We start from the raw sequence: 26921 nt of genomic DNA, 5'->3' as shown, positions 1-26921 counted from the left end.
AGTACTTCTTAGGTGGAGTTCAGCAGCACCTAGCAGGATCCATCCCTCCAGCAATGGGATCTATTTGATTAAGAGAAGGAATGTTCACCAGGACCAGGGGGCCATTCCCATATTTTCCCAGAGTCATCTTTAAATTCCACCCAGATGGCCACCAAACATGAACAAAAAGAACCGGCAATGCTGTCAACTGAAGTGCTGTTCAAACAAATAAATAAGACCATCCCTGCCCCAGAGAGCTCACAGTCTACCTAAGGGGGAAAAAGAAGGGAGGGAGAGCTTGATAAGAGTAAAATGGAACCCATTATGCATAATAAACAGCATCCCCAGGTCACCTCTTGCCTAGCCATTGTTAAACCTTAGAAATCATGAGGAAAAAGGCAAGTCCAGTGTAACCTGACCTTTAATACAAAATGATTCATAAATGTTAAGGCTAGAAGGGGCCAGTATGGTTATCTAATCCAATCTTCTTAGAACTAGAGGCTGTCTTTTAGAAAGGCATGATAATTGGGTCGAATGCTGCAGTCCTTATTCCGCAAGTGGCCTGGGCCCAAACCTCAAACAGGGCCAAACACTCATAACTTCCATTGAAGTGTTCAGCACCTCCCAGGAACTGGCTGTTGGCTCTGGAATGGAAAATTTCACTGCAGAATTAAGCAGAAACCTGTCCATGCTTTGTCTCTGTCATTCCTTTTGGTACAACCAACAGATAGTTTCGAGATGGGGGGAGGGGTGTTCAAGTATTTTCCAATCTTCCCATCTCTCAGTCACCAGATTTTTAGCTCATTTGTCATTACCCATTGACTGTTTTCTGAGCCAAGATTTAAATATGTGACTTGATTGGTGAAATATTTATTTTTGCAGCAATGCCTTAAAGAAACATAACAAATGAAGGGAAAATGTAAATTGCTCCTCAGTTGATTTTTATTTTCTCCAACATCATCCAACAGAGTTTTCAGAACTTCCTGTAGACAGCTGTGTGCTAGCAATTATAAAGTTTGTCATGTGAATTTGTCAAGAGGTGGGTCATAGTTTTTCTTCATGGTAAACAAAAGATCTCCTAATTTACCCTTTGCTACTTGAACCACTTTCAAATCCCATAGAAAGCTGAACTGGCGTTGTGGTGGTTTAGGATTGCCGGTGGTGTTTGCTGATAGTGCCTTGGAATCATGAGTATATCACATACGATACTTCTTTTGTACCCAGTGAAAATGTTCTTGGTTTGTGCAGTACTAGCCTTTCTACCTGTGTATTGCTTTAGGTAAGTGAATGTCCTTAAATAAATATCCATGCAATGACATGATAGATAATGAAATGTAACGCTGACCGTCTGCTTTTCTTTTTATGGTGAATAAGGCATGTCATCTGAAGCTATTTCTGGGTTTCTAGTGAAGTAAGAAAAGGCGCTGTTTTCAAATGATCATATTGTGAAGTGACTGGCTTGAAAAAAGTAATTCAGTCTGATAAATGTATATGCCAAAATGTCATAGTCATGTTGTAATGAAGTGAAAATATGCTCGTAATGCAAAGTTATTTACTGTGTGTACCTCACAAGGGCATTAAGAGGATTATTAGATTTCAACTTGATTTGGGAGTCAAAAGAAAATGAATTTAGGCTAATATTTGATAGCTCTTCTACTATCTGAATATAATCTGTATTTGCTGGGGGATAGACTAGATCATATAAGAGGTCTTTTTCTTTATCTATCTTCTAGGATCTTAAATTTATCAACTGATCTAATCCCTTTTGGTCCTTATTGCATATAAACAAAACCCAACACCTAGACTACACGGTGGGCTGATCAGTTTTCCCACTTCCTTTTTTACATGTAATATTGAATGCACAATATTAACAAGAACAATCTGCTATACAGAAGGGTCTACGCTCACAGCTTAAATACTTTGCATTCTTTTTACTGGTGGAGGCTGAGGGCACTGATGGGGCAATTTGCTTAATGATTGTGGGTTATGAGGAGGAGGCATCTAACATCAGGACCCCAAAACCCCTTGGGGCTTTAGGAAACAGTATTGGTAAGCTCTGCAGGAAACCCTGTAGCAGTTTGGTGGGTGCTGGAAAGGTAGGTGGCCCACCATTAGGTCAAAGGTGTGGGTTGGAGATTAGAGCAATCGGAATCTTCAGGGTTCCAAGATGAGCTTGGAAGACTGCCAAGAGTGGGAAAATGTAATCGTAAGTGTTGAATTCCATATTTTTTAACCAGTCGAAAACCAGACACCTGGCAACCTTAGCAGTCGGTGTCATATGACATGGTTAAGTCAGGTGACTGGGCCCGATAAATGAAGATTAATAGCCCCATTACATGACATTTCCCCTCCAAACCAGCCAAAAGAACTGGCTGAGCCCACAGTATCGGATGTTTTTCTTAAAGCCTCAGCTCTCAGAGTCATGGGATTACATGAAATTCTGTTTTCCTTTTTAAAAAAAAAGTAAGTTTCATGATTTTTGAATGGTTGAGGTTGGCAATAGTGGGCTTAGAGCATGTCAGCTGCACTTAGACACCACAGTGATCAGTGGAATAGAAAAACCTAGGGGAGAAAACAGAATGACTGTGCTCCCTGGGAGCTCCCAGAACTACTGTGTAGGTGAGAGGGGGGCAGCTGTCGATCAACTCTGAATCTGGGCTAGGCCTTCAAGACAAAACTGAGCTCTAAACCCTCTGCAGTGTTCTTTAAAAAAATATGCACATTCTTTTAATCCTTAGTAGAGAAAGCAGAGCGTACCCTAGACTATGGGTATTAGTTTAAAACCACTCTTCATCGTTCAAAAAAGGTTTATACAGTATGGGTAAAATTCTGCTCTCAGATACACTAATGTTAATCCAGTGTAGTGAAGTCAATGGCATTGCTTGGGATTCACAGCAGTATCACTACGAGCAGATTTTGTCTCAGCGCCTCTCCAAGAGAAATGAACGGCATTTTTAACAAATCACTGCTGGCAACTATAAATATTCTGCATTATTTGTCTACATATTAATCTTGGTTGAGAGACTCTTTTATTAACCACTGGTAAAATTAATCCATTTCTTACGTTTTGTAATTAAAGTCAGAGGAAATGTGCAGATGCCCTTGAGACTTTTCAATCCCTGATCTAAAGACAGGGAATTTCGTTTGCTATTAGTAGGTGTCATGGATCCTCAGGGCATGCCAAGCCTCTGATCTTAACATAGACTCTTTGGGAATATACCCTTCTTTGTGCTAGGCCCTGGACCTCCACTTTACAAGGGAGAGCCCCACAGCTCCCCTACTCCAAGACTGGGTCCCAGACTTCAGCACTTTGTTTCTCACCCTGGCTCCTTCAACTGGTCTTAAAGAGCTTGGCCTGTTGGAAACTTTCCCTCTTGGGAGCTGTGCAACCAGCAGATGTTTGCAGACACAGGACATATGTTTCCTAACAAGACACCTTTTATTAGACAACTGGAATGCAGTCATTACTGTTCTTAGGGTAGAATGGAAAAGCAAAGCCTACATGCATATGCATGCTGGCAGCCCAACCTCTCTGTCATGCCCAAAGATCCAGGATTGACCCCCTAACCCCACCAGCTGGTCTGGACAGCAGGATTCTTATTGCAGTCTGCTCACACCTCAGTTCTTTGGTTCAAATTCCAGTCACCTTGGCTGGCAGTCGTTAAAAGTTAATGCCTGGTCCTTGATCTTCTATTGTATCTTCAAGGTAACTCCATTCATATGTTGACACATTCATACTCACGGTGACTAGTCTGCTTGACTCCCACCCAGACACCATATTTCTTATTCTTCTATCCCAGGAAAGAAATTAACCCATTCACACACAGTGGGTAACAATACAAAAGTGAGTGGGGAAACTGAGGTACGCATACTTTTGCTAAAAATAAGACCAACATTCCCCACGTTCTCTACCGTCAATAAGTACAGTAAAAGCTGCTTTAAGGCCCATCAGCAACAGGCAATCTCCTTGCTTTAATTAACCTGTGCATTTTCCATTGGAATTTTGTCCAACCTTTAGATAAACAAGTCTGCTAGAAAACCAATTGCTGATTCCTTACAGAAGGCTGTGGTGCTTGCTTATGATCCAGCTGTGGGATTTTTGTCAAGTTGTGAGTGTATCATTAATGACCTTGTTTGACGTGATTTGACCTGACTAGAACACAGCAGGAGGTTTGTGTGGTGATGTTTTACATGTAGATAATACCTTAGCCTTTGACTCTCAAATTAAAACATTATGGTCCTGATTCTGCTCTCAGTTATGACAGTGTAAATCAGGAGCCACACAGTGGTATACAATGTGAGATCAGTATCCAACTCTGTATTTTGCATGAAAGATTTAGTGGAGCACAACAAAGGGATTTTTTTAGTGTGTAGGGAGGTGCATGCACGCACACACACACACAGCCCCTGTTCCACTCTCCTACCTTTGTAATCCTACGCATTGAAGTTCTTATTCATTGTGAACATTTAGTGGTGAAAGGAAACCTTTCCTTCAGCTACATGGAGTCAACATGAGCCTAGCCAAAGGCAGATGGGCCCGATCAGTAAACAACCCTCCACAGCCGATTGACTGTGCACTTTCCAGCTGGTCATCATGGAGCACCTGTGACCCCTGTCAAAAGAAAAGAGTGAGTATCTATGGCTTAAATGTGAAGCATGAGAAATACGAGAGAATAAAAGGCAAGAGAGTCTTTCGTGACATTGCCTCTACAGATACCCAGTGATGGAGTAACTCTTCTTGGTCCAATGCCTCCCACATCTCCTGCAGGCAATGCATTTTTATATGAAATTCACCCCATGCAAGGAGCCCAGTGCAAGACCTACATACCACTGAAGCATCACAAGAGATCCCCCTAGGGCTTCAGTGAGTGATCTAGCCTTGTGCTACGCTTCTCTGCACGGGGATGAATTTCACGTCAGAGTTCCCGGCAAGTAATTCTTTACTGGGACATGTGGGGCTTGCAACCCTTTGCTTTGGAATTCTAGTTCACCTTTTTGAGCTCAATCCTGCAATTCTTTACCTAGAAATAGCTCCCATTGGCTTCCATGGGAATTTGCTTTAGTGAGTAAGGGAGCATTGGATCAGGCTGTTAATTTCCCACTCTTGTATAAAATGTAGCAGGTGATTATAGCCCTTGAGAGGGAGGTTTCACACATAGGGCCAATGTCTGCAGGGCTCCTGCAAGTTACTAAGTACCTCAGCTACTCTGTATTTCACTGGGAATTGAGGGCAGACAACACCTCACAGGGCTGGGACCCTTTTCATTATCTGCCATTGAGCATTTTCTACATACAGAACATCTTCAAACTAAGGTCCTGTTCCTAATGAAGTCAATGGCAAAAACACCATTGTTTTAAACAGTACAAGATTGGAAGGATCTTCAGTCTTGCTTCAGTCTATTTGTAGTCAGAGTAATGATGCTCTTACAGCACTTGTATAAAGAGTGAAGACTCATCGTAACTAAGAGTTTGTCTAGAAAATGGTAAAGGGGCAGAAGGATAATCTACTGGATGAAGCCGAGAACTACCTCATGGGTGTTGTCAGCAAAATATCTAGAATGGTGTGGAGGGCCTAGTAAGTACACAGGTAGATAGAGAAGAACAAGGGGTGTCATCACCAACTTTAACTGAAAGAAGGGAAATGTCATTGAACCCTTGCTTATTCTTTCCCAATCTGAGCTATAAGTCCTATCTAAACCAAATCTATCTTAATTACAACATGAAAATGCATTTTTTTACTCCATCACTATTAAGGCTTTGTCTGTACTACAGAGTTTTGTCAACACAAGTTATGCCGGCGTAGTGTCACTGCTGTAATTAAACTGCTGTTGCATGTCCTACCTATGTGCCTTGTGTCAGTGGAGGGCATTCACACTACCAGCTCTTGCACTGACACAGGGAGCAGTGCACTGTGGGTAGCTATGCCAATGCGCTGCTGCACGCAGGGTGCTTTGAGAAGGGTTTGCAATTCCACGTGGGGCAGGCACAGCATCACGTGATGATGGGTTCTGAATCCCATGATTCCATGGGCATCCTACTGGATTGACAGCCGCTTTTCAACTGCCCTGTCAGCCAGACTGACACTGCTGAACATCAACTCAAGAAGCCCAGAGAACTGTGAGTGCAGGGGGCAGAAGGGTGGAGTATGTGACGGAGGGTGTGTGTGGGGGGGGAGAGCATTGTAGAGTGTACACCACCACTGTTTTGTCACCAAAAGCTGACTTTTGTTGACAATTCTGTAGTGTAGACAAGCCCTGAATGCTGAAAATCTTGTCTAGTAAAATGAAAACTATACCAAATTATTATTTTTTAAATAAGGTCCATAGGAAGAAAATCAAAATTCTATATATTTACTATTTTTCTTAGTGTTACTTCTGGTTCAGCTATGTCCCAATACAAGAAGTTTGTATTTTAATTTAGCTACCATCAAATTTGGGAATTCTACACACATGAGAAATTGTTTTCTTTGTCGTTACAGTACAGATTTGTCCGTGTGGAACGGCCGTCTCAGTTCAATGGTGACCAGTGTGACTTCTCTGATAAAGAAACAGAAGATTGTGTTACAAACAGTCCTTGCAGAAATAAAGTTAGATGTGAAGGCTTTGCATGTACAATTACAGGTAGGTACTTGAATTAGTACTTGAATCCTGCAGAAATCGGTGGCAAAACAAATAGGAACTTTTTGCTTCTATAGGGATTTGCCTGAGTATGTTAGGGTGTGGCCCAAAGCATACCATCACTTACATCACATTTGTAAATGACTGTGATTTTAACTGGAATGTAAGCCAAGCTCCAGTATGCCAGTCTTGAGCATCTCTTTAAAATCCAAAGGTTTGTGCAAGTAGGAAATTAAAAAATAGTCCCGATAATAAAAACTGCCACAAGACTGGTTCAAAAATACGGATAGTAGCAGCAAAATATGTGCCCGTGATGCTGGCACGTGCCTGAGAGCATAAGGGAAAGCTTTATATGGATTTGTAGTTATAGTGGTGACCGTTCTCCCTACTCCCTACTATTGCGTAGCATTCATTTATTCTCTTGTCACAATCCCATTGGAGGAATAGGTAGAGTCCTCTAAAGAGATTATGGAAAATAATGCATCAAGAGCTGGCTGAATAAATGAGTTTTCAGTTCAGCTGACATGAAAAAACAATTATTCATTTTTTCTTGGCAAAACGAAAAATCGAAAATGTTTTGATTGGGTCAAACAAAGCGTTTAGCCTCTCTGTGCCTCAGTTCCCCTTCTGTAAAATGGGAATAATAGCACTTCCCTTGCTCACAAGGGTGTTATGAGAATAAATACATCAAAGATTGAGAAATGTTTAGAAGTCTACTGATGAAAAGCACTCTATAAGAGTGAGGTATTATTTTTATATAATTCATTTACATCTCAGCTGTAAGGATCTTATTATGAATGGACAACACTGTATGAGAAAACAGAATTGTTCTGTCCCTACCTTGATTCACAGACTTCTTTAGAGGTCTCTGTAGAGCAATTCTAATCAAAGTTAACTAGCATAATAAAAGACATGATAGACATACAACCTTCATTTCTATTATTTCTCTTATTAAGAATTTGTTTTAAAGTTCTTACCAGTATGTTCCTCCCTGATAGTAATTAGTCCTGTCATTAAAAATGTCCCAAATTTGTTCGTTGGAATTTCAAGTTATTTGTTCTTATAATTGATCAAGCACATAAGAAACTAATTATAATTATTTATTATTAGGGCTGATGGAAACATTTCCAAGAAAAGTGTTTTTCAACAGAAAATTTGATTTTTGACTAAACAAAAATTTTTGTCCTAATCAAAATTGTTTGATTTTCCATTGGAAAAACAGACACACCTTTTTTTCCCCCAGCTTTTATCCGTACATTTTACAGTTTTTGGCAATTTTCAGACTTTTTTTTTTTTTTTTTAACTGAAAAATATAAATTTTCCAGGCCAGAGGAGGAAATATTTTCCAGCCAGCTCTAATCAACATCTCTTACTTAGTTTATAAACTTTATGGGGCGAGGGCTGCGGCTTTATAGTTTTTAATAATAAACATGATAGGGGACTTTTTAAGTAAGCAATTTCAATGTTGTATTTTAGGAAGATGCATTACACGGAGGTTGCTTTGCAATGGAGATGATGATTGTGGAGATCAGTCAGATGAAAAAAACTGTAAAAAAGTATATAAAAAATGCAACCAAAAGATGGAGCAATACTGGGCAATAGAGAATCTGGCAAGAGGGTAAGTAGGTGTACTTTGGATAAAACAAACAGAGGAAGTTTAATTAAATGACTTCTTGAGAATGGAAACATACAGTAACCTGAAATGGCTAAATTTTCCTCCACTTCCCTTTCAAATAAGGAAAATATGTTGATGTAGTCTCAGACTCTCTAAATATTGTACTGTAAATGTTGTAACAAATTACAGGTCTTGGGTCCTGATCCAAGCCCACTGGAAAAATTCATCTCCACCCCAAAGGCATCAGAACTTTGGTGAATAACAATCACTGAGACAAAAAGCATATCCAAGTGTGTGCAGTGAACACACTCAACGAATTGTATGACTGTAATGCTCCAGTAAACCCTTAGTGAACCCTTTGTCAATGGGCACCGAAGGGCTTTTAGGGTCGCACAAACATACTGGGACTTTGGGTTGCTTAAAACCTGAATCTGGATTCAGATCTATATGTTGTAGTGGCCTCTGCATTTGGAATAGACCGAACCAAAACACCCAGGGTGAAATCCTGGCCCCATTTAAGATAATGGAAATTTTGCCACTATCTTCAGCGGGTGAAAGGTTTCACCAAGAACTACACAATCCCAAATTTTGGAGTGTTTGAAATCCAGATCCTGATCTGGATTGATGATCCAACTCATATAGGATGATAACTGCTGCCCATTAGGGTCCTACCATGGGAAAATAATCCCCTAATCTCACTTCATGTGCACCCCCGCAAAAATCTTGCATCATACTGTAAAAACCACGTTCAAGGGGCAATAATAATTTCCCTGCAATGCTCTGAAGATGACTGCTGTGCATGTTATTACTGATGCTTCATGCTGTTAACTTTAGTACAAATTAAAAAATAATTTGAACAGTTATAGAAACATGCTTCTCATCTCTTTGAAGCCACGATGGATCAGTAATATGATTTTAGTGTCCCTCCCTGCTTCTCACTTTGTTCTAAGATTGAAGCTAATTTTAACAATTTCCAGAGACATTATTATGCAACTCTTTGACTCCAAACTAAGGAAAGGGAGGTCTAACAAAGACCTGGAACACAAAATGACAGTTATGGGTTCTGGCTGTCATCCGTATTTTTCCTTTGTTGATTTTTCCTCCAGTGATGCTCACTGCTATTTGAACATGATATCATTCAGATTAGAGCAATACCTGAGACCGTGCGCCATGTAGATGAGATTCCACTGAGATTGTGGTGGCAGTGGTGAATAGAGAACTCTTGTTCACCTCAGGTCCCACCACCAGAAAAAAGCCATTTTCCCTACATAAAAAGATTGGCAGACCACATTTTTACGGTTTACAGATGGATTTAGGATCTGATCCAGTGCCTGCTGTATATTTTGACAACTCTTGTCCCTTCTGCCATTCCTGAAAGTGCTTCTCCAAATCCTCACTTTCCAGCACAATTTCAGTTTCATGAACTTTTATCGGCTGGGTAAAGTATACAACATGTTGATAGTGCTGAGGGGATGATGCCATAACGTCATTCCCGGGTGACTGAATGTAATTCTTCTTCTGGGGTTAATAGTATCTTCAGCAATGTTTCAAAACGTGACTCCCTCTTTCATTTGCTTGAAGGTTCTCTTGGACCACTTAGAGTGGATGATGGAAGATGGAAAGTTCTGATGAGAGAATCCCTAGGCACCAAAATAGGCAGGCACAAAAGGAAACAGAAAAAAAAAATCTTCCCTCTCTTAGCCAAATTGTATATTGTGCTGCTAATTAAATTATAAACTTTTTTGTTTCACTGTTATGCCTCCTATGCAGGTTAAATATTCTCACAAACAATCTGGAAGGCTTGGTTCTTGATCACAGGTACTATGCTGGTGGGTGTACTCCACATTACATTATGGACAACAGGTTTAGAAAACCATACAATGTAGAAAGCTACTCCCCAGAGGTAAGAATCAGATTGTTTCTGCAAACAAACTTTAATTACATTTTCAGTAGTTTTCAGTGTATAATGTCAAACAGCTTCATTTAATACATGACACTTTAATGAATTTCAAGAATCAGGGTCAAGTGGTTTAGGGCTAAATTTTAACCTCCTTTTAAAATGTTACCAGTTTTCAGAGACTGTCTTCCAGGCTCCAAATAACTGAGCAAAGGTTTTAAATCTTCCATCTACATGTTTTATTAATATCTATGAAAAATCTTGCTATTTTTTTGTTCTGCTGCAACCAGCATAGGGACCACACATTAACTAACAAGCTTCTGGGGACATTTTCAAAGACACATAAGGGCATTCAACTCCCACGGACCACATTCCAGGGTCCATAATGAAAGTGAAATATTTGTGCTCATGGGGACATTGCATATGGGGCACTTTTGCCATTGTGAATTGTTGCACGCAGCGCAGACCTTTATTTAGACTGAATTCCACATTCATGGTCTCATGGTCCAGGCAGAAATCAGGAGATCTTGGGACCTAATTCTGGCTCTGCCAAAAATCTTCCAATGTGAATTTGGGCAAGTTCAGCTCGGGCTTGATCCTATGCGAATTGAAGTCAATGGCGAAACTCCTATTGACTTCAATGGTGTTGAATCACGGCCCTGCTTTCTCTTTGCCTCAGGAGCCTGCTCCATAAAAGCCATGTAAAAATACTTACATCCAATGGGCATTGTGAGGCTTGGCTTTTGTTTTTTTTGTTTTGGAATATTTGTAAAGCACCTTGAAATAAAGGAGGTGTGATGGGATGTACCAACCCCACACAGGGCCTGAAGGGGTTAATGAGAATCCGAGGGCGCAATCAGCCTTGCCCTGCTACACCTGCAGCGGGTGTCAAAGCTGGAGGGAGGAAGTGGAACCTGGCTCAGTTAGGGGTAGAGCAGGAAGGAGATGATCTCTGGCTCTCACTCAGTGAGAGAAGCCTGAGAGCTGAGTTGGTGAGTCGACCCAGGATCCAGCATGCTGGTAGAGGGATCAGCAGGGACCAGGAAGACTCCTGCTGAATCAGGAACTGCTCTGCTAGGGGAGTTGAGGAAACTCTCCTACAGCAGCACCAGATGCTAAGAAGCTCTGCAGTGAGCCTGTGGAAGAGGCCCAGAGAGAGTGGCGCTGATACACTGGGATCCAGGAAAGAGGCTGCAGCAAAGGCCACAGACTGGGCAAGGTAGGAAGTGGTCCAGGGAGGCAGCCAGGGGGTCTGTGTAGTGAAGCCCTGACTTCCTACTCAAGGGTCCCTGGACTAGAACCCAGGAGAGTGGGAGGGCATTGGGTTCCCCTACCCAGCCCACCAGGAAAGGTGTAAGGACTATTGAAGCCTCCCTGATACCAGGGGTAAGGGCTGATGAGTCCAGACTAAGATGGAAGGTTCAACAGGATGTTGGACTATTTGTTGGACTACCGGTTTACCCCAGAAGGGGTGGGGCTATATGCAACCTGGCCGAGTTGCAAGGAGAAGCCGACCACCACAGGGCAGGCACGGCTGTCCGCTGGGGCATTAAAGAGCCAGCTATGCTGTGCTTCACTCAGCCACCAGGGGCATGCTGGCAGGGTGCCATAGGCTTACAGGAGGCTGCAGAAGTGCAAATTATTATTATGGTTTGAAAAAACTCAGCACATACTGTATGAAAGGGCAGGCAGCCAAGTAATTTCCATACTTGCATTCACCTTTAATGGGCATCAAAGATACAGGGCCTGATTAAAAGCCCATTGAAGTTAATGGTGTGAGTTGTCTAATGTGATTTGATACGTGATGCCTATTAAGCAGGCTTTGTTCCTTTCACAATTTTAAACTTGTTTAAACTTTCATGGACTTTTATGCTTAAGATTTCACACGTTTGGCATAAAATTAACTAGTAAGATGCAGGCAATTGCAGTACAGAAGAGATGGTAGCTCTCCTCTGCGTTTTATTAACCTGTGCTGTAAATCAACTGCTATTGTAGTAACCATAATAATATGGAGCAATTATACCAGGCTTTTCATCTTCAAAGCGCAAGCATTAATTCAAAAGTATGTTTGTTGCAAGACGATCAAAATACGTCTTCCCTCTGTTTCAGGTATGAAATCAGTATGCAAGAAATAAAGTGTGTTCGTTTTGCTTTTCGTTTAGACCCAAGGCAAATATGAATTTACATTGAACGAATATGAATCTTATTCAAGTTTTGAAGAAAATATCCTTAGGCAAAAAGCTTCGAAGACCAGCTTCAGCTTTGGAATAAAGATACCAGGAGTGTTTGAACTCAGTTATAGTTATAACGACCAGAGGTTCAAGAAGTTCATTAAAAGGACAAAAAGGTTTTCAGCAACTGTAAGTGACTTTCCACTTAAAGCTATGCTCAGTTTAGTAGTTAACACCTGAAATGTGAAGTTTAAATGTACGGGTATGGATACAGGCATACAAAAATATAGGACTAGATCGTCCGCTTTTGGAATTTGGTATAGCACCAGGGTAATCAGTAGAACTGCACCAGTTTAGACCAGCTGAGGGTCTGACTGATAGAGTATCTCTGTAAAAAAGTGAAAGAAACGGTCCCAAATAGCCCCTCTGAACACAAAAGATCCATAAAAGGAACTGCACACATGTTGGTACAGAAGTTCTGTCATGTATGAAGGATTGGCAGGGGCAGACTATATGAGCAAAGGGGATATAGCACACATTATCTTTGACAATCCAGCCATTAAAAGGGCTGACACATGGCTCATATTAGCCACTGGACATAGCAACTGTAAAGTACCACGTTACCCAGCCAGGTAGTTTAATGCACCATAGCTCCCACCTCAGGTCAGGAGACCATAAACAAAAATAAGAGGCTTGACATGTCAAGCACAACAGTATACAAAAAATGGTAGTAAATGAAAATCAGAGTGTCCTGAAACATGGATGGGAAACAAATATGACCCAGAAAGTGAATAATCCAGGGGATTTCACACAGGTCAGATTGTTATTTACATATTGAGTTCTAGAATTTTGAAATTCCATCTGACCAGCTGAGCAAGTTCCGCTGAATAGCAAGTGAGTTCCTGCATAAAAGACATTTCCTTCCCTTGGGATGGATGGGATTTTCAGGCATCAGGATTTGTGTGTTTCTGAATGCATAGAACAGTCTGTGTAAAAGAAGACTACCGACCTCGGAATCTCAGCAGGATGCCAGCACACATAGGAAAAGTCATGCTACTGTTAGGTGGGTAAAACAAGACCAGTGCTGTCACTGCAGTGAGTGACAATGCAAACAAAGAAACCTAGCTATTCAACTGTAGAGTAGCCATGACAGTCAGGTAAAATGAAAACTGCTAGCAGGTCCTCACTGGTTTAATTATAGAATAGCACGTGCCGTTTCACATTGGTAGATATGAGATACCCCGGAAGCTGAGGCACACAACACAGAACGCTGGTGGCCTGCTCACCATGAAGCATATGTTTTCACTCTTCTACTCAAAGATTCAATCATTTCTGTGACTTGGTATACACTGGCTGGAGGAGCTTTAATTGATACTCTTCGAGTGCCATTACATGACATACTTTCTGAGGCAGTGTGCACCACTATTTGTTTTGTACTTAATCTTCTAAGTTGGAAAACCGGGCCTACTTCAAGTTGGCTGTTTGGTTGCGCCACCGTTATATGCCCAGGCCCTCAGAGCACTGCACATTCAGGCACAGAGCAGTGTCCCTGTTTCTGTGTAGCTAGCACTTGCCTGAACTGTGCATGGTACAAACCCCAAATAGCTTTCTGTAATTAGGAAAAGGAGAAGATTGCACTAGGGATGCTCACCAAGGACCTGAGAAGCTCTTACAATAGACATCCATTAGAGAGAGAAGGAGGATCCATGGTAATTCTCACATATTCATTGATTTTTTTAGTACACTATGATCCTCTAGTCTGACTTCTTCCATAACACAAGCCACTGAATTCCACCCAATCAGTCCTGCTTTGGGCCTAGATTTGGTTATCCAGGTTTCAAGGCTTTTTATATTGAAAGACGCCCACCTCTTGAAAGTGTTTCTCTTGATATGGCCCAAACAAACCTGAGTTTGGATACCTTTAGGGCACAGAGGAAGCCCCATTTTCTTTCCCAGGCTTTTGTCCGAAAAGGGGAGTAGAGGGGAAAGGTATACTTTGGGTTGGATAATACTTTGTTTGAGGGAATGTCTCTGTTTCCATTGTCTGACATTATACCCATTTTTGGGTTAAATTTCTCCCTTCACATTAGAGTTTCCGTAATGGCCCATTTTAGAAATTTAAGATCTACGTAGAGCAGTGGTTCTCAAACTTTCAGGATCGGTGACCCCTTTCACACAGCAAGCCTCTGAGTGCGACCCCCTGGACTCCAGGGGCGCTCCCCCTTTGCCCCTGGCCTCCATGGGCTCCCACTCCTCTTTCCCCCCAACCCCTGCACTGTGTCCCCTTCACCCCTATCCCCTGTACCCTCCTTCCTGTGCCCACCTGAGAAACTGATCTGCATCCAGGTCACTTTCCCCACCTGAGCTGCATAAGGGGAGAGCAGAGAGCAGCAGCTCCTGATGCTCACCTCACAGCACTGCCCATGGGGAAAGTGACCTGGATGCAGGGAGCCCTGGTGTTGCTCCTCACTCCCTCCCCCTCTCAGTCCCCTAGGGGGGCATGGAGGAATGTTGGGAGATGGGTGAGCAGTATCTGTGTGTCACTGCTTGCCCCCCCATCCCTCCATGTTCCTCCTCTGGGAGGAAGCAGGCAGGCTCACAGCCCTGCACCTGGCTGGGGTGGGGGCTCACAGCTCACAACGCCCACATAACCACATCATGCCCCGCGTAGGGGTCGTGACCTCCAGTTTGAGAACCAGTGATGCAGAGCATATGGATTTGTGCGAGCCGTTTAGTTCACACCAATAACATCCATTTATATCAGTGGTTGGCAATTTTAATAAAGGGCTATGCCCAATCTTTCCCTCGCCCCTCTCCCAATGCTGGCAGCAGTGGTGGTGGCGGGGGGCGGCCTCCGGCCAGGGCGCCGCGTGCTGCTCACAGTCGGCGCGCGTGCTCCAGGTTGCCAACCCCTGAGTTATATAATGTATGTACAGTTTGTGTGACACTCACAGAGCTAACACACTTTGCAGAGAGAATCATGTCCCACATCTCACTCAGATGCTGTTGTGTGTGTGTACATTTCTTGTAGTCCAGCAAATTTATTCATGCCCGGTCTGAGCTGGATGTAGCCCGTTATAAACTGAAACCTCGGGGTCTGATGCTCCATTATGAGTTCCTGCAGAGACTCCATCAATTGCCTTTAGAGTACAGCTATGGTGAATACAGAGAACTCTACAGAGATTATGGGACACATTACGTCACAGAAGCTACTCTTGGAGGCATCTACGAATATACTTTAGTTATGAAAAGCGAAGAACTCCAAAAGGCAGGTAAGTGTATCCAATACTACATAGCATTTAATAAAAGAGCAGTTTTTAAAGCTTTGGGTTTAGATCTACTACTTCTGCTCCCACAAGCACGCATATCTAGGAAAACAATTGTTGCCTCCACAGCATTATTCTTTCCCGAACTCCCCAGAAGCTGTTCTGTGGGTACCCAATGGGGATTAGTCTCTCTGGATAGAGAGGGGGTAAACCTGGGGTGAGATGAAATTGGAGGGACCGCTGATATCTGTAGCATTGTCCCTAGGAAAACCCACAGGAAATACTGAGTAAGATAATGTATGTGAAGTAAAGGTTTAATTTTCAAACCATGCTGAGCACCCTCTGCTTTCATCCTCAGCTGGAGCTGCCAGTGCTTATCGCTTCAAAATATCAGGCCTTGTAGTTGATCTTTCCAAAGCTGACTAGACATTAAAATGAATGCGAATCACATAGCTAAATCCCCAGTTGGCTTTGAAAATCAAAACCTACATTCTTTTTTTCAGTGTTTTACAAGTGACAGTGTGAAACTCATTTAGCCTCCAGAACTTTTCGAGAGTGCAGGAATCTAGGAAACAGTAAATCATTTGCTGGGTGACTTTTCTACCTGATCCTGCTCTAGCTGCTTGACTCATGCTTCCTTTACAAGGGATAGTGTTTGTTGTGTGGAACAAAGAGAGTTGGCTGATGATAATCAATCGCTGCATTCTTTTGCTTATCCATTGGCACAGGAGGTTGAGTAACTGCCTTCGGTGCCTATTTGCAAAAGTACTTTGTGTGTTACACAGCAGAGTCCACTATGTTTCCTCTTCAGTTGATTAGTAAATTGGTAGGTAATGCTATATTTAGACCTGAACTAGAGGAACAGAATTTGGATTTCAGGCATTCAGAATTTCTGTGGAATTGTTTTGGGTCCATCTCAAGCTACTTTTTTTCCCCCCCGGAAGCTCACATCTAAACACTAACATAATTACTATTACCGTTTATTATTGGTATCACAATGGTCAGCTGGGATTTCTAAACACTAATCTCAGGGCCTCGCGAGATTAGGCCCTGTACATACACATAGCAAGAGCTTGCATTAAAGAGCTTGCAGTCGAAATAAGCAATGTAAGCGTGAATGGAGGGTCCATCAGGTGGATTTGCTGAGGTGCCAGTTAAATTTTAAAGCTGAAATCCAACTTTATTTGCCAATTTGATCAATGCGATGGCCAAGGTTGGAATGGAATTTCATTAGGATAGTCCCTTTTTATGGAGTCCAGGAGTTTAGTTAGGAGCCTAGTTTATTCCCTTGCAGAAAGTGAGTAACTGTCTAAGTGAGTACTGCAGGCAGAGAGGCTGCCATTGGTGAAGTGAAGGTGGTGCATTATCCTTACTTGTTAAAGGCTCAGTTCAGGTGGGTATTGAAGCACAAGTTTTACTTCAGTAGAACTACTCGTGTTAAAGTAAGCCACATTGCTGAACTGGGACCTTAACTGTGAACTCGTTTAGGGCCAAATTCCACAAACTTTTGCTACTGAATACACTGTTTACAGCCCTAAGTAATCTCATTTAAGTCACTCAGCATGGGAATATTGAGAGGAATATTTTTCTTTACTACGGACCTGATCCTGAGAGCACTCAACTCCTTCAAATTCAGTAGGAGCTGAAGGCACCAGATCCCTTTGTAAGAGCAGGATCAGACTCTAAAAATTCCCTGACGGGAAAAGGTGAGGGGAAGCAAAAGGTGCTTGAAATGGAGTGTTGTTTTCATACATGTGTGATGTTTTACTATGTTTTTTAGGTTATTCTTTAAGTGACATCCAGTCCTGTGTACAGCAAGGATTTAAAGTTGGTGGAAATATCTGTGGAATTTATATAAGTTTGGGAATATCGGCTGCTGGCTGTAATGCCATTTTAAAAGAAGTTGGAGGTAAACATCACATAATCTTGTGATTTGTGTTTTCCTTTTTATGTTAGGGCTGTATTTGCTTGATTTCAGGAGTAAAATATATCTGCACACATGAAATGGACTTTATGTTTTATGGAGCTTGATTTCGCACCATTGAATGTGAGTTTTACTATTGACTTTAACAGAAGCAGGATCAAGCCCTTTACTCAAGGAGGATGTGCTGCAACCTGAATTAGTTGTAGCTTCTGGTGCTTTTCAATGACAGCCTTAGTAAAGGGGGGCTGATTTTTTATTCTTTGCCCCATGGTCTCGTCTTCCTTTAATATCTATGAATGAATCTGTTGTTTGTAATGTCAAAAGAAAAATTATGTGCCAAATCTTGAAGTCCTCACTCAGGCATCACTTCCCTTGAAGTCACTGCACTGTCCCTTTGAAGTCAGAGGGAATGGAGCTGGATAGAGAGTGCAGGATATTTGGCTGTATATAAATAATGTGACCAAGGCTGCTTTCCCATTTTCTTTTTAAATGGGATATGTAACTGACAGACTTAGTTTTTTATTTTATTTGAAGAAATAGCCATGCTGAGCTGGTTGCTTTACCCCATGTTTTCAGACAGCATAAAAAAAAAGCAATATGTGGAAGACTTCATAGCCCTTGTTCGTGGAGGAGGGAGTGAGCATATCACGACGCTTGCCTACAAAGATCTGCCAACTCCCCAGCTAATGCAGGAATGGGGAGATGCAGTGCAATACAACCCTGAAATCGTAAAGCTAAAGGTACTGTAAATAATATACTGCAGAACCTCAATTAGCCGAGGGCCATAGGGGACTTGGAATGCATTCAGATAAGTGAAGTTTTGAATAATCAGGGATATTTTCAGAGCAACTAATAGACCTGTTTTGGGTAACAAGGCATTTCAGATCATTGAAGTTTAAAGAATCTAGGTGATGCTGTATTAAAAATATACATGATGGCATTTAATGTTAGCATGTAATAACATGATCTTCCTTTTTTGTGGATTACCCTTGTCGTTCATATTTACCATCCCTTGTATAGTAGCAATTGGTTCAGGAAAGCAAGCAGTGCACCAAAGGGTCTGGCTGTTTGTTAAGACTATCTAAAACTCATTAATCTGTAAAACTAAGCTGGGATCTTAGGAGAATAGATTTTTACTAGGCTTTCCCACTTCCTACTTGGCCAGGTCTTGAATGTGTAGGGGAGCACGAAAGTGAAAAATAACAAGGGGGAAAAATATCAATACAGTCTCATCATTTTGAATGTCACAGTTAGTTCATGTAAAGTTTGGATGACTATTGCGAAAGCAGAGGAATATCCTTATTAGGCATGGCCCTGCACTAGGGCTGATTTTTGTTGAACTGTACTTCAATGGGAAATTGGGTTTTGATTACATAATTTTTTTGGAAAAAGTGTCTGCATTTCACAGAAAAAATTATTTTTGTCAATACCCAAATTCCAAAATGTTTCATGAAAAGTGAAAAATGATCATTTGGAATATCCCCTCCTCCCCCCGCCTCTCCCTATGCAAGTGCATTATAACATCTGTAGCTATTCCCCTATAGCAGGGGATTCTCAAATATTTTTTGCTAGGACCCCCTTTGAAAATATTTCAGGCTGTGATGACCACCCCCGCGTCCAACCCCCAGTACCATGCCACCCTTACTTCTGCACTGATGTTGGCAGCGGCACTGCCTTCAGAATTGGGCACCCAGCCAGCAGCTGCTGCTCTCATGACCCCCCTTACAATAATCTTGCAACCTCTTTTTGGGTCAGGACTCCCAGTTTGAGACACACTACTCCATAAGCTTGGTTCCCACGGACAGACTGCATCTCCCATGATGCACTGTAGCTAGAGACTCCCCATGGTGCACTGATGTCTTATTAAGAGGGGAGATCATGATGCATCATGGGAGATGTAGCCCAGCCAGACCTGGACCAGGAAGGGAGAATGAACTATTACTCCCATGAGGCATTATGGCAGCAATTCCATATCAGAATTTTGGGTTGTGGCTAAAACTTGTCAATTTTCAATTTTTCATTGAAAATTCTACATTTTCTGTGAAACTTTTTGATGAAAATGTGGTTTATTTTGCTGAAATTTTTCATGAAAAAAGCCATTTTCCAGTCTGCTCTAGTCTGAACCTAAAAGCCTTGATTCAAATCCACTGGAACTTTAGGGTATTTATTTGAAATCTGGATCCAGATAAAATTCCTTAGGTTGGGCTCATATCTAGCATTTATCTTATGGCTAGTGGAAATATGTTTAATATTTTGGTAATCTATGTATTCAAGGACTAATCCAAAGCCCCACAGCCAAAAGAAAGACTGTTGACTTCAACAGGTTTTAGATCAGCCCTTTCTACTTTTGAGTGTATTGTTCAAATACATGTTTATTTTTTCAGAACCTCATAGGACATTCTGTATTTTCCTATCTTGGCACTGATTATTATGTTGTTCCCCCTCTCCACCCATTTTGTAACAAAAATTTCACATAATGTCCATATTTTCAGCTCATCCTCAACCCATTCTACTCTTTTGACTTTCAACTCTTCTGTTTTGACAATATAATGCACTTCTTTGTTAACTAGAACTCACTTCATGTTTAAGGGAGGACATAAAATTAACTGTTTCAGATAATCTACCCATGATTTCATAATTGCATTGAGTCCCAGAGATTGCAGTATCTGTACTTGTGGAAGTTAAATTTAGTATCCCATTTAAAAAAAACTGAACACAAACTAAGGCTAAGTTTTTTCTAACCCTTTGGATTCTAACCTGACATCAATGACCAGATCAACCAGTAGAAACCACAGATTGATGTAATTTGGATATGGCATATATAATCTTTAATTTGATATCCTTGAGGAGTATGAAGATCAAAAGCATCAGGAGTGTGTGACTAACCATCAGCCCTAAAAATGTTTAGATAGGGAAAAATAAAGCAAATCAGTTCATAAATCATCTACTAAAAGCACTTGGCAGGTCATTCTCGAGGCATTTCCTTATTTACATGATATGAATTCAAAAAGCAAAAGGTGGGATCGCAGATCATTGTTGAGAAATGAAGACTACAGTGGCAGTAACAAGAAAGTACCTTTTTCCTTAAAATGTGTGTGTCCTCTGAATGATGTGACCCTGTAAAAATGGTATTGTGGGGCTTCGTGTTTGTTGTGTCCTGATGGCCTGCATAGCAAATTTGCTCAGTTTACAAAAACGAGTTTGGGCTGGATCCTCAGCTGCTACAAACTGAGGAACTGGTTCTTTTATTCTAACTACCAACCATGCAAACTCAGTCTAGGAATCCTCAGACTTTATTCTTACTGGCTACTGTGTTATCATCAGGAATGAAGAATCTGTGCGGTAAATCCTACTTTCTGTTACACCTGGTTCTACTCTGTACCAAATTCTACCTGCATGATGTTCAGTCTGTGCCCTCACTTACACCTGTGCACTCCCATTATAGTCGGGAGGGTGCACAGGTGTAACTGATGGCAGAATTTGTCCCTGTAGCAGGAACTTAACTAATTATTCTGTTGAGGATGCACAAAATAGAGACAAGTCCAGCTCTTTCTCCCGTTGCTGTAGTGGCTCTGCAGAGCTGCTGGGAATACAGTGATACTATATAACAGGTCAGTTGTTCCAGACAAATGCCTGAATCCTTGCTTGAGGAACTTCAGACTTAGACTACAACTACGCTACCACTTTTGGCAGCGTGTAGTGTATGTCTCGCTACACGCTGCAGAGAAAAGTGCGTGGTGTCTGCACTGTGGTGTGTCCGTACACTACATGCTGCTGAAAGAAGTGTGCAGTATAGAGGCACCCTAAAAACCCCAACCCACCCGCATTTGAAGGTAATGGGAGCATTTCTGTTGGCTTCCTAGAGTAATCAGGCTGCAAATGCACAAGTGACTATGCTGCAGTTATAAAACAACACATACAAGGACAACATATGAACACGGTCATGGTACTGTAGAAGAAAGGCTTCCTGGGTGGGTGGGAAAAGTCCTCAAGGAGGGACAAGAGAGGAGTCGATATAAGTAGGGTTGGTCAAAATTTTTCCATTTTGTAATGAATTTTCATGAAATTTCAAAATCAGAAAAATAGGAAAACTTTTGATGAAACTCTTGTGAAATTTCCACGCAGTTTCCAGACGACTCTGTAGCTGGTCAAAATTTTGAATTGCGTGTGGGGGGGAAAGGAGGAATGAAAAAAATTTCATGAAATTGCGGCTTCCTTTTTTTCACCAGCCCTAAGCACAAGTTAACTGGAAAGCAGGAGCTGGTGGAGAGACTATGTATTCTGTTCCATTGATGACTAATGCATTCCCATTTTAGAAACCTTTTCTCGACATCACCACAGAGCACAAATCTCATAACACAGAGAGCTGAGGTCCCACCATAGCTTGCAGTGTAGGGCTGACCTTCTGAAAACATCTTGACCTTTTGGAATGCAATAGTTGTTTCTTCCCTTCTTTTCCCCTCATCCTTACCCCTACTTAGGCAGAGCCCCTGTATGAACTGGTGACAGCAACGGACTTTGCAAATGCAAATACGCTAAAGGAAAATATGAGGCGTGCCCTTGACGAGTTTCAGCTGGAGACCAGTTCCTGCCATTGTGCTCCATGCCACGGCAATGGAATTGCCTTTCTGAAAGGTAGAATCTCACGTCTAATACTTCTCTAGTATAAACGAACAGAGGAGTTGTCGGTAGGAGGTTTAGCTGGCTGGTAATCTGTTTGTCCTATTCATTCTGTTTAACATTATAAAGAAAATATATAAAAAAAGAATAATTTCATTCATAAATCTCCATTGTTTAGTAGCAGCAGCACGTTAACACCATTTTAGCAAGTATCTTTATCAGTTACATTTAAGAAACGGTTCCCACCTCAATTATTCATTAAAAGAAAAGTTGATGTCTTTAAGTCTCCTTCTTTGCTTTCAAGATCGTTACCATCATCCTAATGTCTCAGCATTAATTAGTGCTGTAAAAGTGTTTTGAAGATGAAAAGCACCATATAAGTGCTAAGTACTGTTATCATCATCATCATCATCATCATCAGAGTTGTTCAGTATTGTATCCTTTCCTTGCCTCTATTTTTAATAGAAGCTGCCCTCATTTTGGAGCTGACAATGATTTAAAAATGCTGGGGGAAAGTAATTAAATTGAATAAAAAACACATTTTCTAAATGGAGATATATGGTGCATGGGTTTTGCTAATAAAAGAAGATATTTTTCAAGTACCTAATTCAAATTTGCATCTGCAAAAGTCCTGATGAAAATCTGGTTATCATTTAAATGTATCTAATGCAGAAATTATTGATTCAGGTACCAGCCAGTTTGATTATAGCTCTTAACTGATTCCTCTGGTGATTACACTTGTTTAAATAACTTATTAGGCCTTGAGTCCTATTAACATTCCATTTTAGGATCATTTGCCATGAAAGATGTTTTTAAATGACCATTGTTGTTTGTACCCAGACATTGAATTCTGGGATCAGGGCCCCATTCTGCTAGGTAGTGCACACACATGTAAGGAAAAGATGGTCTCCTGCCCCAGAGAGGCAGCTTTTCCTCTATGTATAGAAACTGGAGTCTATAGAGAAATGTTCAGTATAATAATATACTATAGTGAGCTATAATAATCCGGCTTTCACTGTTATCCTTCTAGAAACTCGCTGTGAATGTATATGTCCCGTAGGATATCAAGGTACTGCCTGTGAGATCACAGAACGAAAAGGTAAGAGGGATTAGAAAGATGATTAAAGAAAAGTGGCTCCCAAGTTAAAGAAAACAACAACCCTAAAAGTAGAGTCGAGATAGAATGGCCAGTAATATGATCATGTCACGTGTGTCAGTTATTTAGGTCATTTTATGCGATCATTGAGAACTATGTGGCCTAGTAGTTAGAGACCAGGGCTGGGAATCAGGACTGTAGGGTCTGGATCATTTAAGATGAGTTTTCCCATTGACTTTAGTTCTGCCACACAAATGCTGCCTAGCCTTGGATTTAACCTGTCTGCCTCTGCTTACCCATCTGTGAAACAGATCTAGCTATAGTATTCATTAAACGTTATCATGTCTGTAACTCCATCTGTTAACTTACCCTATGTATATATTATATAGATCTATACTATCATAGAGTCATAGAAGACCAGCATTGGAAGGGATCTCAGGAGGCCATCCAGTCCAACTCCCTACTCAAAGCAGGACCAACCCCAACTAAATCATCCCAGCAAGGGCTTTGTCAAGCTGCACCTTAAAAAACCTCTAAGGATGGAGATTCCACCTCTTCCCTAGGTAGCCCATTCCAGTGCTTCACCAGCCTCCTAGTGAAAACGTTTTTCCCAACATCCAACCTAGACCTCCCCCACTGCAACTTGAGATCATTGCTCCTAGTTCTGTCATCTACTACCACTGAGAACAGCCTAGCTCCATCCTTCCTGGAACCCCTTTCAGGTAATTAAAGGCTGCTATCAAATCCCTCCTCATTCTTCTCTTCTGCAGACTAAACAAGCTTAGTTCCCTCAGCCTCTCCTCATAAGTCATGTGCTCCAGGCCCCTAATGATTTTTGTTGCCCTCTTCTGGACTCTCTCCAATTTGTTTACATCCTTTCTGTAATGGGGGGCCCAAAACCGGACACAATACTCCAAATGCAGCCTCATCAGTGCTGAATAGAGGGGAATAATCACTTCCCTCAATCTGCTGGCAATGCTCCTACTCATGCAGCCCAATATGCCATTAGCCTTCTTGGCAATAAGGGCACACTGCTGACTCATGTCCAGCTTCTTGTCCACTGTAACCCCCAGGTCTTTTTCTGCAGAACTGCTGCCTAGCCAGTTGGTCCCCAGTGTGTAGTAATGCATGGGATTCTTCCATCCTAAGTGCAGGACTCTGCACTTGTCCTTGTTGAATTATAGCCAGATATATTTCACAGATGGGTGAGCAGAAGCAAACAGATTAAATCCAAGGCTGGGCAATAAGTGTGTGGCAAAACTGGAATAGAATTTAGGGTCTCAGTCCTGCTGCTGGAAGCCAGTGGCAAAACGCATATTGACTTAAATGATCCAGTATCAGGCCCTAAGTGTCCTGATAGATATCGCTATATATGGAAAAATTAAAAGATAGACAGATTTTAATCTTTCCTTATATTTTCACAGGGAAGGATTTATATTTCTGTTGCTGTGGTGTCCAGAAATCAGTGCAATTTTACGTGTGATTTCACGCTAAGGGCTAATCTACACCTAAAACTTACAGCAGTATGGCTGTATCAGTACAGCCGTGCCACTGTAAAAGTGCTTGTGTGGCCGCATTATGTCGATGGAGAGAGCTCTCCCGCTGATATAATAAACCACTTAAACGAGCTATGTTGGCGGGAGAGCATCTCCTGTTGACACAGCGCTGTCCACACAAATGCTCATTCTGGCAAAACTTTGTCGCTCAGGGGTGTATTGTTTTGTCAAGTTTGTAAAAGTTTTGTCAGAATAGGTGCTAGTGTAGACAAGGCCTAAAGCCTTCTTATTTCTGTGCTCAGAGGAGCAGCTGACTTTGAATATGCAGCTCAAACCAGTGCTCATAACCCATTATAAACTCATGGCTAATTTGCAGTCCATTATACTTGATCTCTCCTCCAGCATCTCTGCTTCCCAAGTTTCTCCCTTCTATGGAGTAAATGTCTCAGATTATTCTTCCCCGGCTATACTACAGCACCTTTTAACTTTTCCCAGTTAAATCTCATTTTGTTGTTTTCCATTCCTGATGTTAATGTTCCTAGGTCCTTTTGTATTATTTCTCTCTCCTGACTAGTGTTCATAACTCTTCCCAATTTAGTATCGTCTGCAAATGTAATTGATTGCTGTTTATTTCCTTGAGATCATTAATTTAGATGTTAAATCAAATTAATCTTAGTTTACACCAATCCCTGCAGAATTCCAGTAGCCCGCACCTCCCCCTCCCGTAATTTGATACATTGGTATTTATTATTGTCCTTAATTTACATCTGTTCTCCAGTTTTCGGTAGATATGACTGTGTCATATCTAAGCCAGTCAGAAATACATTTTCAGCTAAGATTTCATAGGGCACAGGGTCATAGGTGATTTTAAGTGAGTCCTATGAATCTTTCATTGTTGTCACTTACACATTGTTTTGGTCAGCTTACTGCATATGTGACAACAGCAAAATCTTCGTTAAACTCAAATCCACTTAACATATAACTTTGCCTGTGTTGAATTTGGCTCACTGACTCTAAAGAGGTTTAATTTGTGTCCCTTGCACGTCCAGGGTCAAGAAGAGAGGTCTCTAGCAGGAAAAGTAACTGACAGAAGCGTGTAAGTTAAAGTAGGCCACCTGCTCCTTAAACATAAACCTTCTAACACCTTCTTCTGGCATGTGGACACCTTGTGTCTTTTCATTGTCTCAATTGAGTGAAATGCATTGTTTGAACAAAGACCATAAATCATGTATAGGGAATTAGCATCTTTAAATAGTTATCCAGTTTTAATGATCCAAGATCTTGTTCATAATGCAGGTGAAGGACATTTTGTTTGCATTTAGGTATGATGTGAGTGAGCTGGGAGTGCCCCCTTTAAAAAGAAACCTCTGTTGCAACATCCCTTTCTTTCTTTACATTTTCTCCAGATGTTGCTGTCAATGGTAACTGGGGTTGCTGGTCCAGCTGGTCTGCATGCTCTGGAGGACAACGGATGAGAAGAAGACAGTGCAGTAACCCTGCCCCACAAAATGGTGGCAAGCCGTGCATAGGGCCAGATGTTGAAACTATTAGGTGCTAAGGAAAATCACTAAAAACATATAAACTAAAATGACTACCACCTTACAAAGTTAGTGGAAAGATCATTATAATTGACTTGATCAAGCCTCTGTATTCCCTCTTTAAAGGCCTGATCCAATGCACATTGAAATCAACAGAAAGATCTAATAGGCATTGGAACAGGGTTGGTAGTTTGAGTCATTCTGATTTGACATTCTGCACAATTTTCCTGATGGATTAAGTGTCTTTGTTTGTTTTAATATTCTGGCTTTGCTATATGCCTTTATTTCAATGGCTTAATCAAACAAAACTTTATTTCTTGCATTATGTGGTACCTTTTGATTTTCTTGAGTTTTAATCCAATGTGTTTTAAGATTCCTTTGAGATAGGGAAAAAGGATATTTTATCTTGCATACAAAGGAAAGGATGGTAATATGTGACCCATCTGAAGACAGCTGTGTCATGTAGAGCACAATTCAGCAAATTAAAAACTAAATCTGAATCAAAGCAAGCAATAGCATCTAATGTCAGATTTGAGTCAGATGTGGCAAAGTTATCTCAGGTTCCCAATGTATTAGATTTACCATAAATTGTTTATCCTATTAGAAATAGTCTTGAAGAAATAGAATAGAATTGAATGGTACTCTCAAATACTCATGTGACACCAAAAGAATTGCTAAACTATGCAATAATTTGTATTCTTA

General features: G+C 41.2%; 1 protein-coding gene across 2 annotated transcripts; it reads left to right on the top strand.

The window, feature by feature from the left end:
- The first annotated feature begins 1061 nt into the window (after positions 1–1061).
- Positions 1062–26541, top strand: C8B (complement C8 beta chain). Of its 2 annotated transcripts, none has more exons than XM_067535396.1 (12): positions 1062–1258; positions 4451–4607; positions 6458–6599; positions 8073–8214; positions 9982–10114; positions 12271–12468; positions 15311–15551; positions 17326–17454; positions 18046–18209; positions 21951–22104; positions 23120–23188; positions 26088–26541. In XM_067535396.1, exons 1-12 carry the CDS (start codon positions 1167–1169, stop codon positions 26237–26239), a joined length of 1773 nt encoding a protein of 590 aa, XP_067391497.1. In that variant the 5' UTR covers positions 1062–1166; the 3' UTR covers positions 26240–26541. The 2 variants fall into 2 exon arrangements, with proteins under 2 accessions (XP_067391497.1, XP_067391498.1); XM_067535397.1 differs by lacking the exon at positions 1062–1258 and adding an exon at positions 2008–2442.
- The last annotated feature ends 380 nt before the right edge of the window (positions 26542–26921 follow it).

The sequence above is a fragment of the Emydura macquarii genome, unplaced genomic scaffold (assembly GCF_026122565.2).
Source record: "Emydura macquarii macquarii isolate MOO-44397 ecotype Brisbane River unplaced genomic scaffold, CSIRO-AGI_Emac_v2 contig_3506, whole genome shotgun sequence".
Taxonomy (NCBI): domain Eukaryota; kingdom Metazoa; phylum Chordata; order Testudines; family Chelidae; genus Emydura; species Emydura macquarii.
The sequence above is the reverse complement of the archived record's forward strand: the minus strand, read 5'-3'. Positions and strand labels throughout refer to the sequence as shown.